The sequence below is a fragment of the Diabrotica virgifera genome, chromosome 1, assembly GCF_917563875.1.
Source record: "Diabrotica virgifera virgifera chromosome 1, PGI_DIABVI_V3a".
Taxonomy (NCBI): Eukaryota; Metazoa; Arthropoda; class Insecta; order Coleoptera; family Chrysomelidae; genus Diabrotica; species Diabrotica virgifera.
Window position 1 is genome coordinate 140,292,514 of NC_065443.1, and position 21,414 is coordinate 140,313,927.

Sequence of the window (21,414 nt, forward strand, 5' to 3'; positions counted from 1 at the left end):
GAAGAAAATGAGTCTTTCTTCTTCCAATAATAAATATTTTCGTTCACTTGACCGTGAATCAGTGCATTAACGTAAACAGAGCACTCGAATCCAATAACTTCAGAGGGCTGTAGCTCGAGAATAGTAGATATTCAGACCCAGGTCCCATGGATTTTTTTAATCTACACATCGAGAAGTATCATTGACCAAACTTTCGTTAAATTTGACCGGGACCACTTTTCCATAAGGAGTGTTGCGGAGTCCTTTGGTTAATTTATTAATATTTTTTATTTCGATAACGATTTCCGAAGTGGAAGTCAAAACGTCAAAAAATTTAATTTCCATCTTAAATTGTGGCTTATTTCTCAAGTAAAATAGTAAATGGCACAAGATGCCACAAAGAAATAGCTTCAATAATAACAATACAATACAATAATAATATTAAATTCTTTATTCATCTTTTAGTTTTTCAGTGTTTCTATAGAGAAAATATTTTATCAAACTCAAAAATTTTAGCATCAACCATAAAATGACAATAATAACACTCGCTAAAAATAAATATATATCCAGAGATGATGTAACAAAATAAGACATATATCTAGAGGCTGGATCCAAAATATGAGTTCCATTATTCCTGATTACAAATTCCACCCAAAATACTGCCCGTTCAAGTGGAGTTTGCGGTTGATCCTTTATAATGTGTGACAGTTTCTTCGCATTCTGAAGATATCTAAAACAGTATAAAAATAATTTTACCTTAATATAATTAATGAATTAAAAATAGGTATTTTTGGTATCAGATACAAAACATTTTAAATTAATACAATTTAGGCTCTTACAATACAAATTATTGATACTGAAACTAAAACTTTTGATTATAATCTTTAGATTAAAATAAATTACTATTAGACAATGTGATATGCATATTCAAACTCTGTTTATTATGTTAACTTAGATTTGTGTCGTCATGTATGATGAGTTGATGAGGTTAGTATGTTCTTCGACTCTTCTTCTTTTTCCTCTTTGTAAACAATTTGCTTGTTTATTGGTGGATTGTTACGTCTTTGGAAGGGAAGCTTGTCACTCCATCTTTGTGTGGTCGTCCGATATTCTTCTGCCTATTGGTAATTTATCTCTTGCTATTTTGACCACAAGGATCTCTCCTTTTATGCTTATGTAGTTATTCCATTCTTTTTTCTGTTTAGTGTCCATTCCTTTATACAATGTACGTTACATTTTATTCTAATGTCTTCACTCGTCTTTCGATCTCTCGACGTACCTATTTCCTGTAATTCTTCTCAGTACTCTCATCTCCAGTGCCGGATTAAGAATCCTGAGGCCCCTAGGCAACCCAAGCTATGAGGCCCCTTAAGAAACCTAGGTTTCTCCGTTTTTAATAATTTTTATTTTTGAAAATGTCCGTTCTCCTGTTGCGAAATAACCTAAAATGACTGTGAAGCAGGAATAAATTGTTTTCCCTGCAAGTTTGAAGCTGGGCTATAAAATATTTGAACTGTTCTAGTTCATTTTCAAGTTCAGATTCAATATCATTAGGATAGTTTTTATGTAGTTTTGAAGCACACTCCTTTATTTGAGTATCACTCAATTTTGGAAAAACAGAAAAGACCAAATACTGAGTTCATTGACCCATACACTGTCAACCGACGACTCAGCTCAGTAATTAGAGTATAGTAGAGAATATTCAGAGTATTGTAGATCGCAGGCCCTCTGCTCGTAATAAGCAAAATTATCTTTTTGGAATTTTAAGAACTCCAAAAGTCAATTTAGAAGCTTAACTGCAGTTTGAAGTTCAATCTCTTCTCTCTGCAATGATTTACTGACAACGTTGATGCGTTCTAAAATTGTTACCCAAAACTCATTCATTATGAACGTTTCTTCTTTTTTTGGCATTTCTTTCAACAAATACTTAGCCTCATGAACTGTTTCAGCTTGCTGATTAGTGTCTTCAGCAAGAGTATGAAGAGCAGATTTGAAAGCGTTTTAACATTTAGGCAAAGGTCTTATGGCATGTGCTGCTTGTTCTTATAAGGACTAGATCGTGGCGAATGAGATCGCTTAAGCATTTGATCATAACTTCCCAACGGTGGGTAGAGGACGAAAAAAAGTTGTACACAGACTGAACAAACCTAAAATACGATATTCTATTTGAGGGAAAATACGTCAGCCAATCTCTTTTAATTTTTGTTCTACTGATTTGTTTTCGAAAAATCATAGATTGTATAAAAATCTTGTAATTCCTTCAAAATTTCTTTTTGTCGCTGAAACACTTCCATCAAGGTTTTTACATTCTGAAGACTTTTCCCAATCCAAAATGTCCATACTTCTTTAGTTAGTGTATTCCGTAATCCTATGCCGTTTTCCGAATTTAGGACCCAATTTATCTGTAACTTCAATTTTTAACGTAGTTTCGGTTTCTGGTTCTTTAACTTCTTGAACTGGAATATAACTGTCGTTACATCTTTTTTCAACTTCTTCAGTTAGGGAAGCTATGTTTACCTCAGTTATTTCTATTCCATCACGTGCATTTTCATTGGTTGCTGCTTCACTATCTATGGATTTCCGTGTGAAACTGAGTTTAAATAAGTTTTGTTTCTGTTTTGGATTTTGTTTAAGGATCTTTTCTTTCTCCTGATTTTTCTTGCGATTTTTATCTCACTTTCGATTCTTGTTTCCATCTGTAGTACTGGTCCTTCTACCAAAGGGCATTCATTAGCGATGTATTCCCACAGCATATACTTTCTATGTGAACAAAAGTATGCATTATAATGTAGCTTTATACGTCCACCATAACTTTTATGGTATTGCGCGATATTTCAACATTTTTTCGTTTTGGACCCCTCGAGGCCCCCTTTGGGGCGGAGGCTCCTAGGCAACTGCCTATTTTGCCTAATGGTTAATCCGGCACTGCTCATCTCTGCCGTTTCCAGTAGTCTACGTGTTGTGACTTTGTCGGGTCTTGTTTCTGATGCATATGTCATTATTGATCTTACATTTGCTTTATAATTTCTAAACTTCATTTGAGTGTTAATATGTCGGTTTCGCCATATAGTGTTATTAAGACATCCTGCCAGTCTATTTGCTTTTTGTACTTGATTTATCAGTTCATTTTCCAGGTCTCCAGCTTGGCGATGTAATAGGGAACTTGCACATTTTTTTTATTACATAATAATGTTCAGTTTTAATTTCGAAAATTTCATGCTTCAAAAACTCATAATAACTTAGAAGTACAAATTTAAGATCTTCTGTGATTTAATAGTTCAAACGACCCGTGACGTCACATAGTTGTACTTTATTTATGTTTATATTTATGGTTATATTTAGGTATATTCTTCTTTTTCTCTAGTTTATTGGCCTCCACCTACTTGGGTATTTGGCCAGTTCATCGTCGCGGAATAAGGGAAAAATATTTATATTCTAATGAAATTTATCGTATGTCATTGTAATAATATATGTTTGTCATGTTTGTTAAGATTGGAATTTGATACAGTTTTTGAAGGAAATGAAAGAAGGTTTACTATGAAAAATAAAAGAAAACACTATAAGTGGTTGTTTAGTGCCATTTTGTAAAAGTACAAGTTTTCTATGTATTTAAAATAGTTAAAACGATCATAAACACTTGTGACTTCACATAGCTGTATTTTCTACTACGTTTATAATGTCTAATGTAAAATTATATATGTACAATTTTGTTTACTTTGTTGGTGCAGAATGTAAACATACAACTATAGGACGTCACGACGCGTTTTGGGCTAGCCAAAAGCGGATCCAGAGAGAGGGCCATGGGGACCATGGCCCCCTCCGAGAATTAAAAAAATATATAAATTTAAATATTTGCAGTTCAAATGATTTTAGTTTCAAACACATACATATATGTACAAAACAAAGGATAAATATATCTTCTGGACTAGAATTGAACAAAAGCAGTAACGGAAGCTTCAAGAATAACATATAGGATGTTTTGTAAATCAAAATGTTGATAATCTTACAAAGTGCAAATTGTTAGAATGACCTTGGCAGCAATCAAAATGATATCAATTTCTATATTCTGTACACAAAAAAGAATAAAGAAGAAAAAATGTGGTCACCATAAAGGAATGACAACCCAAAGCCTTGTCACGAAACCTTCATCTTTCGCCAAACTCATAGGCACAGACGAAGTGCCCATACAAACCCATGAAAAAACATCATACCACAAGGATTCAGGTTGGGCTGGATTTTGTACAAAGTTATCGCAACCTGCAAAATTAATTCATTAACCAGATATACTCTCAGAGGTCTAAACAGATAAAAGAAAATAGGAGAAAGACTACGACCAATATTAGAGTCTATAGTGTTCTTAGGTCGACAAAATATTCCTCTAAGAGGCCATCGTGATGATGTCCTTCTGCTTCTGGACGAAAATGCTGGACCTATCAATGAGGGAAATTTCAGGGAATTGTTAAGGAATAAAATCACATCAGGAGATACACCTATCCACAGCATCTTTCCGAGCAACCTACACATATTGTGGTGAAGAAATAATTGAACAAATAATGAATCAGGTTCAAAGTTCAAATTGTTACTCTGTTATATTTGACAAAACGACCGATGTATCCCACCTTGAACATATTTCTCTAAAATAAATTAACTAATAACGGAAGAATCCCGAGTCCTCCAACAGGAGATGAAAGATGCAGCACAGCCAAGTTTTAAGGAATTTATGTCAGATCAAGCGGAGAGAAAGAGTGCTAGATTCGGCGTGACCACAGAAGTTCAGCAAGATCTGTTTAGTGTTCCAGAAAACGTTTCTCTAGCCCACTGTGTTGCCCAAGACCTCGAGATGACTAAAGGAATCTCGTCCGTATTCAATAGAAAGTTCGGCCGCCTGGACGAGTTAAGAAATCAGCAGCCTAAAATTGGAAGAGTACTGCGATCGGAAGATGGTCTTCGATCTTTGCTGTATATAGTGACCAGGAAGTCTTATACGGACACGCCAAGCTACGAGAACATATGGCGTGCTCTAACTAATTTGAAGAAAATCGTGTGTAATTATGACATCAAAAATTTGGCTTTACCAAAAATAGGCCTTGAGTAGAAAATCTGGATAGGAAGATTGTGAGAAGCATGCTTGAAGTGGTCTTCAGAGAAACTGGCGTACGAGTTACTGTGTGTTGTATGAACCCGAAGACGTCGTACCCTTCAAAGACAGTAGACTGTTATTTCTTCTTGAAGGGTGTATACAGAGCTGGAGAGTCGTGTAGATTCCGCCATCCTGGGCCTTCATCTAGAGTTGCTAATCGGGACGCTCAGATCTTAAGAGGGGAGCAGTGTAACGAAAGAGAACTCTTGACCGACCCCCCGTATAACAGTACACAAAGAATGACGTAATCGAATGTTCCGTGGCGGGGGGAGGGGTAAAGAGCGGTGTTCGAGAACGTACCTCAGGTAGGCGGGCCGAGGCGATAGCTAGAGATGAGTGTGGATTGTTCCAGAATAACGGCTGGGCTATAAATAGGAATATATTTTGTAAATAGAGTTTAGTTTTTAGCTAGCGTTTGTAAAAGAAAACTTGTATAAATACTCGTAAATAATTAATAATGTCTTATATAAATACGAAATCACTCGTTTTATTACAATATTGATGCCATAAATTTGTATTTTACATCTGATTCCTTCTTTGCTGATTACTATTATTTTAGTTTTCTGAGTTGAGATTGAGACACTTTTGATGATTTTGTCCAAGCATAGGGCTCAATAAGTCCCGTCCTATTCCACTGCCTACCCAATATATCTACCCAATAAAACTTCGCCTGTAGTTTTTTTCGGCGGATCCAGTAGCTCGGCAGAACGGGTTGTCGGTGTCAATACCTGGTATGCATCCAGTTTAGCATCCTACTGCTAGACTTTAAACTAATACAACTCATAGAAACGCGATTACGCTTCAAAAAAGCTTCTTCTTCTCGAAAGACTAAATAGAAGAATTATACATCATTCGAGAAAGTTATATTTATCGACCATGTAAATTAGCAATATTGCTAATGATGTTCAGACTGCGGCCTATTTTCATTATTAATTTTTTGTTCAGTACAAGACAATAAGACTTCCGATCGCGTCCAGCTTATTCATTATTTGGACCAATTCCTCTGATTAACGGAGGATTAGGGTATTGTCCGCAAGTACTGTGGCCTCAATGAGAGCCGACAGTATGGTTCTTATGGGTAGTTTTAGGATAAGGATATCCTCTGGTTCAAAACTCAGTTGACCAGTGAATTCCTGCCTTACACCACTTAGCACATTGCAATGGCATAGTATGTGTATGGCAGTTTCGTCTTCCATTTCGTATTTTCTGCACTATGGTTGATTTATCTTACCCAGTTGGTAAGGCAAATACCCCTGTGGTGCACTACAATAGGTGGTTTCTTAAAAGGCAATGTCCAGTCACCATTTCAGTGACCATTTTGATTTCTCGTTTATTGAGGTTCCCGTATGGGTCGAGAATTTTTTTATCGATATTTTTGATTATTCTTTTAGTCTGAATTTTCCCTTGAGTGGCTCTCCATTTCTTTTGATGATTCCTTATATTTAATTTCTGAACCTTGTTTTCATAGCCTCCTTAGTGATGTAACAGAAAGGTTCTGGGCCTTCAAAGGTTTCTTTCGGGCCTTATGTTGCCAACATATTTGATCCTTCATTACCAATTCATTACCCATTGACCCTGCACTTATATTAAATAAACTTAATTTTCTCGTGCCAGGTTGTTAAGGAGATCTGTAGCGGGACTCTGTAACTTTTATAGCGAAAGCGTAAGCGTGATTTCCGAACGCTGTAATCAAGTTATACTCTGTAAACTGCTGTCGGATGACGTCGGCAACACCGAATGGAGTTCGGAAGTACAGCGAAACGTGATTATTTGTGGTTTCGTTTCACCACGTTTAGCGCTTAGAGTGACGTTTAGAAGAAGAATTTGACAATTTTACTTGGTTTTGAGGTTGTTTTTTACTGCGTTTCGTTTTTTTGGCCGTTGTTGTTTATAAATACATAGTGTACTCGAGTTTTCAGTTTTCACAAATACATTTTTTTAACATGGAAATATATATAATGTTATTAATCAACGGTTGCAATTCATTAAAAAGGTAATGGAATAAACCTTTATTTAATCTAAACAACTCTATGAATCGTAAATCCGGCAAACCAAAATAATCACTTCTATCCCTTAAAAATCTACCTTCTTCACGAATCAGCCGTAACTGATCCCTACGTTCTTGTTCGGCGAAAATTATTAAATTTATAGGCAACATTTTATTTAATTTCATCAATAAACACTTGTTTTTGTTTACCTTATGCTTTTTTGGAATTATAGGTTAGTTAAATCTGTCAAATGTGTAGAATCACATCACATTTCCACAGGCCGGAGTTTATCTATGGCATAGAACAAGACAATTATTACAGAACTCTAAAATCTTGAAACGACGTGCTGTGTTGCCGTTAATTTTTACCCAATCTTTCGTTTCAATTCGGTCCAGTTCGTAGAGTATTGCGATAGTATAGCGAAGCGAAGTCACACAATACAGAGTACGATTCGAACTGAACCGTTGCTTTGCTACGCTTCGCTACGACTTGCTTACGCTTTCGCTATAAAAGTTATAGAGTCCCACTGCTGTACGTACAGTGCTTTGTGACGCTGCAGGCTGCTCACGATCTGGCCTATTTATTATAATTTTAATGTAAAGAAGGCCCTTCTTTTATTATGATTTATGATGTTCGATTGTTCTAGACTTCTAAGTTAAATTCTATTAAAGTCGTAAATATTATTTAACCTTTTTCGAGATGTTGTTGTTTATTTCTAGAACATTGTAATAATGTATAAGTTGGGGTTTTTGGAATTAGTAGAGCAGTTGTGAATTTGAAAACGTCGGTGTACTTTGATATGTAACGGGCGCGGTATATTTTTTTAATTTGTAATTAGATAAATTATTAGATTTATTGTAATAAATAAATTAGATATCGTAATTAGATATTGTAAAATAAAGGATATAAATTCTGTGTTTTTCATTTGTTCAGAAGTAATTTATTAAAAATAAATAAAGTCAACTAAAACTAAACATTAGTGCCTAAAAGATCATAGAAAAGTCAGTTTTGTAACATTGGTGTCAGAAGTGGGATAAACCAAATTCGAGAAACACCTGACCTCACGTTTGAGGAGTTCATGGGGCCTATGGAGGTACCGGTAAAGCGAGACATGGTGTTACTAATGAAGAAAAGCGAGATCTACTCGTACTTCCCGATGACTATTCACTGGCCCATACCATCCCGGCCAGTATCAGAGACGCATGAGGGATGGCATCCGCCTTTCGAAGGAAGTTTGGTTGAGTTGCAGAACTTCAATTCTAACTGCCGGCTCCTGGCAAAGCATTGAAACTCCAAGATGCATCACGTTACCTATTCTATCTGGTAACAAAAGACACTGTCCTTGACCAACCTACCTACCAAGATGTATGGGATGCATGAATTCAATTGAGAGAGCACGTGTTGGAGTCCGACGTGCAAAAGTTAGTCATGCCAAAGTTAGAATGCCGCCAACTAGACTGGAGAGTTGTCCGCAACATGGTGAAAGAAATCTTTAAAGACACCGAGGTCCAAGTTTTAGTCTGCTGCAATCCGCATAGTTACTGGTGCGGAGCGAAGACCGTCCCTCGCCACTTTTATACAACTGGGAATTGTAAAAGAGGGTCCAGTTGCAGATACCAGTTGCAGATGATGTTCGATTGTTCTAGACTTCTGAAGTAAATTCTTTTAAACTAGTAAATATTATTTAACCTTTTTCGAGATGTTGTTGTTTATTTGTAGAACATTGTAATAATGTATAAATAGAGGTTTTTTGAATTAGTAGAGCAGTCGTGAATTTGAAAACGTCTATGTACTTTGATATGTGACGGGTGTGGTATATTTTTTGAATTTGTAATTAGATAAATTATTAGATTTAGTGTAATAAATTAATTAGATATCGTAGTTTGTAAAATAAAGGATATAAATTCAGTGTTTTTCATTTGTTTAGAAGTAAGTTATTAAAAATAAATAAAGTCAACTAAAACTAAACATTAGTGCCTAAAAGATCATAGAAAAGTCAGTTTTGTAACAGCTTCTTAGTCCACCTATTTAATATTGATGGAATTTAAAAAGGAAGTAGTCTTATTCTTGTAACGTACCTAGGTTTGACAAAAATTTTATTTATTCTGATTTTTTTTTTAATAATAAAGCTTTAGATATTTTAAAATGAAAACAAAATTAATAATGTCGTGAGAAGAATAAACGTCAATCATTCAATTTCAATATTCTTTCAGTATTCTTTATTTTAAAATAAAAACGGATATTTCCCTGGGTTGGCTGTATACCATATAGTTAAATAAACTCTAATATCGAATTAAAACAACTTCTAAGTAGTAGGTATAATTTAATAAAATGCTATAAAACCCCAATGGATTGCATAAAATATGTTCAGAATGGACGTTTTAGGGCCTTACAACGATTACAACCCGTTTCTGACCTTACAACCCGAAATTACAACCATTGATTGGTTCTGGAACTAGTTAGCAAGTATACGAGTTCACTGATGATGAACTGATAGGTCCGAAAACGTTAGTTCTGAACATATTCTATGCAATTCATTGGGATTTTTTAGAATTTTATTAAATTGTACCTACTACTTAAAAGTTGTTTTACTTCGATGTTAGAGTTTACTTTATTTTAAACTTTTTTATTTCTTACTTAGGATTGTGAAGGATTTCGTTAATTTTATCCAATAAAGTATTTGCAGTCATTGTCACAAAATCGACTCGAACACCAATTCCCTTCTTTTCTATTATGTTAACATTTATATATTGGTCAGCAAAAAATGGTATTCCTACTACTGGGACGCCATGATACGATGCTTCTGCTGTACTCAAAGCTCCACCGTGACTAATAAATAACTTTAAATTGGGATGCGCTAAAATAAACATATTTTAAATTTATTAATATATAATCCAGGGTATATATAATCAAGGTACGAAGAACATATCGGCATGTCTAGTACCTACCAAGGAAGAAAAAACAAAAACAAAATATGTTAAAGATGGAATGCAACCATAGATACGTATTTCTGATTCATTAGTCGTCATCAGTATGGTATAACCAAGTTAGAATAGGTGTATGTTAACTTGGGAAAGGATCATTACAGGAGCAATGCAACCAATTTGTGGCAATAATGTTCGAAGATCCTGAGGATTCCAGAGCAACAACTAACACATCCACCGAGGAAGCTACAGCTGCCTGAGGAAAATAAACGTTTCAAACAATCAAACAAACAACAAGGAAAATAAGGATAACTAAATGTCTTCGACGTTAAACTTAGTTTTGGAGCTCTATCTTCTTCTAAAAGTGCCTCTTCCGGAGATGTTCGCGACCACATTGACCCATCTTATTCTACTTACGGCAGCTCGAAATAGATCAGTTGACGTTAGACCAGTCCAATTTCTAAGATTGGCCAGCCAGGATATACGCCTACGTCCAGGGCCTCTCCCGCCCTCAATCTTGCCTTGTAGAATCAACTGTAGCAGTCGGTATTTTTCATTACGCATAATGTGGCCGAAGTAAGCCAATTTTCTGTTGTTTGCGGTGTTAATTATTTCTTTGTCTTTTCTTAGCCTCTGGAGAATAGTTATATTAGTTGTGTGGTGTATATATGAGATCCTCAACATACGTCGGTAGCACCACATTTTAAACGCCTCTAACCGTTTTATGGCATCTTCTGTCAGGCTCCAGTTTTCAACTCCGTAGAGGAGGACACTAAAGACGTAACATCTAAGAATTCTTATGCGTATGTTGATACTTAAAGAAAGTTGCACAGAATTTTCCTAAGACTGTTAAAGGAGCTTCTGGCTTTTTCAATACGAGTTTTTATTTCATAGCTATGATCCCAAGTATCTCTAATGTTACAGCCGAGATAGCATATTTTCTGTACTCTCTCTAGGGGTGTATTGTTTACGGTAATTTGGGCGTTTATGTTGGTGTTTTTACTAATGATCATTATTTTTGTCTTCTTACAGTTTAGTTTTAGGCCGTATTTGTTACATGCTTCTACAACATTATCCATGATCCTTTGGAGCCCCTGCGCACTATCTGCCAGCAATACTGTATCGTCTGCATAATAATATTATTTATAAGTTGTTCATTTACTGCAATACCATCTTCTGATTCGTCCAAGGCCTCTCTAAAGATTTTTTCAGAGTATATGTTAAACAATGCTGGTGACAGTATGCAACTTTGTCGAACTCCTTTTTCGACCTTGAAGATTTCAGACAGTTCATTTTCGAATCGAACTGTTGCTTTTTTTGGAGATATAAGTTTGAGACGAGTCTTATATCGTTACCATCAGGTCCTTATGTTTTTAGGATATCGATTAGTTTTCCATGTGGGAGTTTATCAAATGCCTTCTCGAAATCTATGAAACATGCATATACATCGCAGTTGACATCCCTGGCTCTCTGTATTAGAACTTGCAAGCTGAAAAGTGCTTCCCTCGTTCCGAGTCCTGCTCTGAATCCAAATTGAACTTCACTCAGCTGTTCTTCTAATTTGGTGTATATGCGCGAGTGAATGATAGTAAGGAGTACTTTAAGTACATGGCTCATCAAACTAATGAATCTATGTTCTTCACATTTTTTAGCGTTGGCTTTTTTGGGAAGTGGAATGAATATTGATAGTAGCCAGTCTTTTGGTAAGTAATCAGTCTCGTATATGTTGTTGAATAACTTCGTAACAGCTGTAATTTGGTGTGCCTCTAATAGCTTTAAAATTTCACCATGCACCTCATCAGGTCCTGGTGATTTCCCATCTTTAATCCGCTTAATGGTCATAGTTACTTCTTCGTTTGTTATTTCTGGGCCGTAGGGATTGTCTATTTCATACGGATTCGTGCAGCATCTTCGAATAATTCTTGCATATATCCCTTTTTATCCCATAAAAATCTTTTTTTTGTTTCTGTATAAGAAATAGTCTGTAATTCATTTGATAAGAGTGAGACAATAAGTTTGAAGATGATAATTTGCTTGTAAAAACTTACCTTGTAGAATCCATATCGCGATTTTCGAGAATGAGTGTCAGTCCTTGTGTTAGTTCAAGTAAATTATTTGTCATCATTGCGTTGTAATTTTCGAAAATTATAAGTCCTGCTTGAAAGACTCCATATAGTTTATTTGATTGTAATAGTTTGAGTTTCTTTGATAATACTCGACATACTATAACAATATTTTTAGTATTAGGTTTGCATCTATTAAGCTTGCCTCTGTTGAGTTTGCTTTTATTGAGTTTGCTTTTGTTTGCTTTGAGTTGATTCTGCTTTAGTCGATTCTATTTTAGTTAGGTTAATATTTATTAATAAGGTTGTTTTTGACATCTTTCTTGTTTTCAAAATATTAACGTTTTAGCTTTAAGTACATTTCTTGTGTTTCTGTGAGTTTCCCGATTTGGGAATTTTCCGCTATGATAAATCCCGGAAGATTTTTACGGAACTGTTGGCAATCCTTTTTTTTACTTTATCGTACTACATACGCAGTATGAGTATAATAGATAAAGTTATAGGATCGTGCAAAAAAAATTTTTTCAGATTTCACTTTTTTTCGACGTTTTGAGTCCCCCTGAGTCTAAAAAGCAAATAAAAAAAACATGTCGGAAGTATGTACGTATGTCGCCACCGCCCAGCAAAAACTACTGGACCGATTTCGATGAAATTCGGTATGAGTAAGTGTAAGAGAATTTTGTCGAGAAACTAAGCTTTTGAAAAAAACCTCTCAAAGGGGGGCCGAAATAGGGGGGTTAATTGGGCCAATTTTTGCAAATTTTGACCGAAACGAATGAAATCTAATTTAAAGTTAGCTCATCGATAGGTAAATAGAAATACGGAATTTGACATTTCCAAATCCAAAATGGCGGCCAGCATGGCCGACCGCCCACCCGATACATTTCCCTACCAATCTAAAAACTTGTTCAAGATAAATTTAATTTGAAAAAAGATTTACATAGCCTAAAGATGGGGCTATAACAAGAATATTATCGTTTTTCAGAAAAAGTTATGGGTTGCCTATATTTAAGGGGTCAAAATTTGACATAAATTTGAACTAAATTTTCTCAAAAATGACTCAAGGAATTTGTTTATTTTTTGATATATTTTTGATGTCCTATCGGTAAATTGAATAACATTGGTCAGATTTCTTAACTCTTCATAGGAGGGGAGTTATGAATTTTTTATAAAAAAATATTCGAGTGCCCGTAACTACCTCTGTAATAGAAACTAAAATTTTAAATTTGGCAGACATATATAGTACTTTGTTATCTATTAGCACAATAAATTTTACCCACAATATGGCTTCCGGTTTAACCGGAAATGAAAAAAAAATCTTAATTTTTTGCATACGCCCTCTATATTTTTACATATTTTGAAATAATGTAGAATTATCTTTCCAATGACATAAAACTCGTTGCTGTAGCTCAAAAACTCGAAAAGTTACATAAAATTGAAATTTTGCTAGAATCTTGTGTGTGTCCCCTCTCACGCGATCATATCAGAGCATTATTATAGGGCAGTCAATGAGGGTATTTGGCTCCGAATTCCATCCTACTACATCGATGTACTTGATATTTTCACAGTAAGTAGGGAATAGCTCAAGAAACAAAATCTACCCTATATACTATGGCGCTTTTATCTTGGGGCAATTCCCACCCCTTCAAGGGGGTGGAAAATTTATTGGTCAAAATAAGGATGGAAGTGGCTAGAGAACCTATTTTTAAGCAAAAACTGATCTATACTTTTTTTTGAGAACTCAATACTTTTTGAGTTATGAGTAGTTGAAAATTGGCTATTTTCATTTAAAAATGACACGTTTTCGGACGTTTTTTTGTGAATACCTTAAAAACTATGCATCAAACTAAAAACACTATATAATTTTTTTTTTAATTATAAATAACAAGGAGATTCGTTCCGTCGTAAATTTTCTATTTATAATACAGAAAGAGATATGGTAGGTAAAAAGAGGTTGTTTTTTGGTGCATGCTCAAAGTGCTCATGCTTTTGTAGTGTTTGAAAAGGCCTTTAAAACGAGCACCGTTAAATGTCGGTTACATTCAAACTAAGCGAGATATGGTGCAAAAAAATATATGACTAATGTACTTTAAGGAAAAATGAGAAGTACATACATTTAACCCTTCATTCACCAGAATTTAAATGCATTGTTTTTCTTTTGCAATACCTCTTAATATAGTGTTATTTCTACTTTCAAAAAGTTGGACGGGTGAAAAAAATAAGATCAAATTATAGAGCGCATTTTTAAATTTTCTTAAAATTCTTCCTTTTGCTCCATGCAATTCGAAAATAAAAATGTTCTATCCCCGAGAAGTGGTGAATAGAAGATAGACTTTGAATTAGGAGATTGGGCTTTGGGCTACTCCCAAAATTTCATTACAATCCATGCAGTAAAATGAAAATATTGTAAACTATTAATTTCTCAGAAAAATGGACTAATTTGAAATGAAAGTATGACTAATATTCTATTGATTTATGCAATAATCTATAGTGTGTCCCCGAACATTTTCTCAAATGCGGAAATTATTTTTTTCATGCTCCACAAACAAGTGGTAGGGTGTTCTAATATTATTTCCAAAAATTGGTTGCATTGCTCCTGTAGCGAACAGTCTCCAAGATATTGTAGTGTTTCAATATACTTACCTAATAAATCCCGTTGTGGTAAAAACTTTTTGATGATAACATTTTTGGGAATATTCTTTAAACCTGCTTCAAATTTCCATAACACTGTTTCTTTTAACTTTCCTAATGCATCTAGGATTGCCTTGCGTTTATCTTCTCTCATTAAAGATGATTTAACGTTTGTTCCAAGTGAAAATAAAATGACACCTTCTTCGGTATTATCCATGATACGTTGAAGATCCTATAACATTTTGCAGGATAAACGTTTAATAAACATCATTTTATTTTTTTTATATCTTTTTTTATACCAGCTCCAGAATGACTGAATCGATTTTGCTAATTTCAATTTTGAAATATTTGTAGTCCAAGGGAGGTTTTAAAAGGTGAGAAAATGTGAGTGAATTGTAAAGAAAATATTAAAAACACCAACGTTACTTTTATACAGTGATGAGCGCGCTAATAACCGACAAAATAACGCAAAAGATGAAAAACACATTAAGATGTGAGACAAAAAGAAATGAAACTAGTGAAGGTGAGAGATTTAGCGATAAAAACCTACAAATTTATATTCTGCTTATAAGGTTTGTTCGTAGAACGATCAGCAACCGTTGCCAACGTAGTCTACGAACTCGAACTGTTAACTGCGCAGCGCTAACTGTTAACTGCGCATGCGTCTGATGGTTGGCAACGGTTGCTGATCGATTGGATCGTACTACGAACAAACCTATTGTTTCCCACCTTTAGACGTATCGGACGAGTTTGGCAACTGTCACTATGGCAGTGACACCTTTAGTTGACATACTCTAATATCGCTAAATTTCCCAGCTCGACTAGTTTCATTTCTTTTTATCTCACAACTAAATATGTTTTCCATCTTTTGGATTAACTTTGGAACAAACACTTATATTAATCAAGTCAAAATAAAATAACTGACCAGTGTATGTTTCCACAATTACTTCATATTTAACACTAGCTGACCCGGCCACGCTTCTCTGCGGTTTGGTTATTAGAAGTACGATTAAGAGCGTAGGCGCAAATATTTTACATCTAGCCCAGCATTTTCTTGCTTTACACGGCAAATTACGTGTAGTAAAATTCTCCCTGGTATTGAGATGTAAACATTACTTGACAATGACATGATCAACATTAACTTAGAGATGGATTTTGAATGTTAATTTCTTGGATAACTGTTACTTGTATAATCGCTTAAATTATTAATTTAGTTAACTAATATGATTATTTTTTCACTAACTATGTATTAAGGGATTACAGTAATTTATATACTATACAATAAAAACTAATATCTAATCGAGAAAAGGTGAAAATGATAATGTGATTATTTAATAATATATTGTTACTATGGAACCCTTAGATACATTTTGAACACCTTAACAAAAAAATACTTGGATCACAGAATATATCCCGGTGTATTCTCTGCTTGGATCTTCCATAAATAATAAACAATAAATATATTTTTATTAATTTCACGTTTGAAATCAAATACAGTCCATCTAATTTACTTACCGTTGCACGTCATTATTTACGTTAGAGATCTAAGTTGACACTGTTGCCCAAATACAAAAAATTATTGAATTCATTTTATATGAAATACATCACACAATTTTTGCGGAAGTGGATTATACAGCAAAACAAATTAATATTCAATGTAAATACATAAAAACTTTAGAAATAGAAAACAAGAATTAAGTTATATTCTTACGTTAAAGTACATAATAAAAACAGTAAATATAATGAAACAAATACTTATAGTAAAGAATATAAACAAATATGAAGTGTCATCACCGCAACTGTCAAATAAATGTTACCAATGTATGCCAAAATATCACCCTCGTTCGATTATAGTTACAGTGTATTCCGAACAAATGTGCTTCATAAAAACGCTTTATGATCCATTTATACAAATTAAATGAAACATATTATTGTGTATTTCTTTAAGTTAACATTAATAGAAATTTTTAAATATTATTTCTACGCGCATATAATAAAATATGCCTAGTGGCTGTAACGCCAGTGTACTCGGCAAAGTGATTCTAAAAAAGAACACACCTACCGCCGAAATATTTCTTGTTGGTATCATGTGACCTCTCGGACTATGACGCGGATGACGTGCAACGGTAAGTAAATTAGATGGAGTATATTTATCAAATAGGTACACTATGAATATTATTTAATAAACAACTCAAAATATTCCTGAAGCAGTGTCAAATATCTAGTAGCCTTGTTTGTCATTGTCTTGTCAGCACATTCTTTTCGACTGAGTGCGTTGTAGCGAATGTTCGATTTGGAAAATATCACCACTGACATGGCTTTCAATTTTTTCGAATCCTGAAAAAACTAATAAATATTTTTGAAAAATTTAAACGCAGAATGAAATACTAAATTATTATCGAGGGCCGAAAGTCGCTTAGAATCAATTAACAGTTATTTGGATGAGATATTTGAAATTAAAAATTACACTAAATTTTCTCTTTTTTTTTCACCCATGTAACTTATCCACAGAGAACGACAGTTCTCACCAGTGGCGCACAACACCCCTACAAGCGACACTATATATACACGAAATTTTCGATTTTCTAAACCTGACTGAATTGAAAATTGGGCCAAATCCCATCTTAAAGTTTAGGAAAAGACTCGTCCATCCATATGTTACCTCTCCATTTTGGTCCAAGGGTGTGGATTTTACGGCCCTTCCCATTTAAAGCCTGTTTTTCGTTCTCGTCCCCAAAACTCCCAAAAATTTCAAAAATTTAAGCCCGACCTTTGCGGCTTCTGATAGCACAGATCATTACCTTTCCAACGCATGTTTAATTTTGAAAATCGGTTATACCATTCAAAAGTTATCGAGCTCAGAAATATGACTCAATTTTTATTTAAAAAATGGAAAATGTTTGTGGATATGTATGTATGTATGTATGTATGTATGTATGTATGTATGTATGTATGTGTGTGGAAAAGTTACACCGATCTGAATTTTTTTTTCTGTGTTTCAAGAAGGTGTGAGGGCCGATTCAGAACCGGTCTAATTTTTGACTTCTGACTACCAGTAAGCCAGCTAGAGGACTAGGTAGATACAAAATAGCATATTTTTTGGGCGTATATATCTTAGGTTCAAGGAAAGACAGGAAAACCGCAAATACACCAAATCAATAGGGTTGAGTTAAGCTTTCAAGTGGCGCTTAAGCGATCAAGCTGAAACATACACACTGCTCGCCATAGCCAAAAAACTGAAAAATTAAACTTTGAAAATTTTGGTTTTTCGACAATTACTCAAAATTTCAACCTACGAATTACACCAATAACTGAGCGTTTGTAGAAGGACTCAGGACGCGTCTAACGGTGTATATCTCATATCTGGCAAAATTCGAATTTTTAAGTTATAGGCTTCATAAATATAATCAAATCTATTTCTTACGGGAAAAACGGTTTTTCAAGCTCAATAATTCCTGTAATACGTTCAGTAATACTCGATCTTGGATGCTGGTCAGATACTACTTGTCAATACGTTTCAAATTCATGTTTAGTGATCAACATCAGGTAAACCGTTCAGAAGTTATAGAGCTCCAAAAGTATAATTAGTCCAGGAACTGAAATTTTTCACTTCGCAATTTTTACAGAATGGATAGATTTGCTTGAAAATTTGACAATAAGTAGTGGATAGTCCAAGGATCAAAATCTATATGATGCCGAAAGACGCTTTTACCATGGGGTTGTTGCCACCTCATCTCGAGGGTGGAAATTTTTTATTATATTTTGACCGCAAATGCTGGTAAAAATATTAATTATAAGCAAAAAATGTTCATTATACATTTTTTTGATAAAATTAATAGTTTTCGATTTATTGGTTATCGAAGCTGTTAGTTTTATATCGAAAAAATTACCAGAGAACGGCAGTTCTCGCCAGTGGCGCAGAAATACGCCCCCCTACACGCGACACTATTATATACACGAAATTTTCAATTTTCTAAATCTGACTGAATTGAAAATTGTGCCAACTCCCATCTTCAAGTTCAGAAAAAGACTCACCCATTCATATGTCAACCATCCATTTTGGTCCAAGGGTGTCGATTTTACGGCCCTTCCTATTTAGGTCTGTTTTTCGTTCTGGAACCCAAAACTCCCAAAAACTTCAAAAATTTAAGTCCGACCTTTGCGGCTTCTAATAGTACTGATCATTACCTTTCCAACGCATGTCTAATTTTGAAAATCGGTTATACCATTCAAAAGTTATAGAGCTTAGAAACGTGACTTAATTTTTATTTAAAAAAGGGAAAATGTTTTTGGATATATATGTATGTGTGTTTGAAAGTTAAACCGATTTGATATTTTTCCTCTGTGTTTGAAGAGGGGATCAGGGCCGATTTAGAACCGGTGTAGTTTGTGACTTTTGACCACCCATAAGCCAGCTATAGGACTTGGTAGGTACAAAACGGCATATGTTTTGGGGGTATATATATTCGGATCAAGAAGAGCCAGGAGAACCGCAAATACATCAAATTAATAGTGTTGACTTAAGCTTTCAAATGGTGTTTAAGCCGTCAGAATCAGACATACACACGGCTCAGTATAGCCGAAAAACTGAAAAACTAAACTTTGAAAATTTTGGTTTTTCGACAATTACTCAACATTTCAACCTACAAATTGCGCCAATAACTTAGCGTTTATAGAAGTACACCAGACGAATTTAACGGTGTATACCTCATATCCCGGAAAATTTGAATTTTTTAGGTTATAGGCTTCATAAGTATGATAAAATCTATTTCCTGTGGGAAAAACGGTTTCTCAAGCTCAATAATTCCTGTAGTAGCTTCAATTTTCATACTTGACTTTGATTCATCAGATACTACTGGTCAATACGTTTCAAACTCATGTTTACTGATCAAAATCGGTTAAGCCGTTTAGAAGTTTTTAAGCTACAAAAGTATAATCCAATTTACGATTATTCCCGAAATGGTTTATGTAGTTGTAGTGGTTACGACGCTAAATTTGATCTGGCAACGGGCAATCCGACTTCATTTACCGGCCATCTCAATTTTTTTTCAATCTATTTCGAATAAAAAAAAATCTAGTGTACATTCGATGGACACTAGATCATTTGGGAGATAATGCAACAAAGGTGACCATTTATAAAGCTTGACGTGTAATAGAAGAACATTGCATTCAACTTCATACATTTAATTTATAAATAACTTTGAAAAACTCCTGATACAAGAATAAAAAACCGCTAAACGCCGTAAAAATGAGTGGCGCATAAAATATTCCAGCTACAAAAGATCTGATATGAATATTACGTGGCGCGAAAATGGATTTTCATTTGATGCAAAACAAAATTCTAGTTTTATTTTAAAAGATTTTTCCATAATATTTGCTAAATTTGAAGTAAACGCGCCACAAAAGAGTAACTTTGATACAGTTTGAATTTTGAAACTCTTTTGTGGCGCGTTTACTTCAAATTTAGCAAATATTATGGAAAAATCTTTTAAAATAAAACTAGAATTTTGTTTTGCATCAAATGAAAATCCATTTTCGCGCCACGTAATATTCATATCAGATCTTTTGTAGCTGGAATATTTTATGCGCCACTCATTTTTACGGCGTTTAGTGGTTTTTTATTCTTGTATCAGGAGTTTTTCAAAGTTATTTATAAATTAAATGTATGAAGTTGAATGCAATGTTCTTCTATTACACGTCAAGCTTTATAAATGGTCACCTTTGTTGCATTATCTCCCAAATGATCTAGTGTCCATCGAATGTACACTAGATTTTTTTTTATTCGAAATAGATTGAAAAAAAATTGAGATGGCCGGTAAATGAAGTCGGATTGCCCGTTGCCAGATCAAATTTAGCGTCGTAACCACTACAACTACATAAACCATTTCGGGAATAATCGTAAATTGGATTATACTTTTGTAGCTTAAAAACTTCTAAACGGCTTAACCGATTTTGATCAGTAAACATGAGTTTGAAACGTATTGACCAGTAGTATCTGATGAATCAAAGTCAAGTATGAAAATTGAAGCTACTACAGGAATTATTGAGCTTGAGAAACCGTTTTTCCCACAGGAAATAGATTTTATCATACTTATGAAGCCTATAACCTAAAAAATTCAAATTTTCCGGGATATGAGGTATACACCGTTAAATTCGTCTGGTGTACTTCTATAAACGCTAAGTTATTGGCGCAATTTGTAGGTTGAAATGTTGAGTAATTGTCGAAAAACCAAAATTTTCAAAGTTTAGTTTTTCAGTTTTTCGGCTATACTGAGCCGTGTGTATGTCTGATTCTGACGGCTTAAACACCATTTGAAAGCTTAAGTCAACACTATTAATTTGATGTATTTGCGGTTCTCCTGGCTCTTCTTGATCCGAATATATATACCCCCAAAAATTCAAACTGTATCAAAGTTACTCTTTTGTGGCGCGTTTACTTCAAATTTAGCAAATATTATGGAAAAATCTTTTAAAATAAAACTAGAATTTTGTTTTGCATCAAATTAAAATCCATTTTCGCGCCACGTAATATTCATATCAGATCTTTTGTAGCTGGAATATTTTATGCGCCACTCATTTTTACGGCGTTTAGCGGTTTTATATTCTTGTTAAACTAAACATTACAGCTACTTTCGGTCCTCGGTAATAACATAACATTTCATTCTGAGTTTTATTTTTATACTTATTAG

At 34.3% G+C, this 21,414-nt stretch overlaps 1 protein-coding gene across 1 annotated transcript in view; it reads right to left on the bottom strand.

The window, feature by feature from the left end:
* Window positions 1-429: 429 nt before the first annotated feature.
* Window positions 430-21,414, bottom strand: part of LOC126891709 (UDP-glucosyltransferase 2-like) — a 61,712-nt gene continuing 40,727 nt past the window's right edge. The window contains exons 4-6 of the mRNA XM_050660974.1: window positions 14,738-14,957; window positions 9,745-9,964; window positions 430-709 (exon numbers count right to left, since the gene is read on the bottom strand). Of these exons, the coding sequence (XP_050516931.1) occupies window positions 430-709; window positions 9,745-9,964; window positions 14,738-14,957 (720 nt within the window). The remainder of the gene's footprint in view (window positions 710-9,744; window positions 9,965-14,737; window positions 14,958-21,414) is intronic.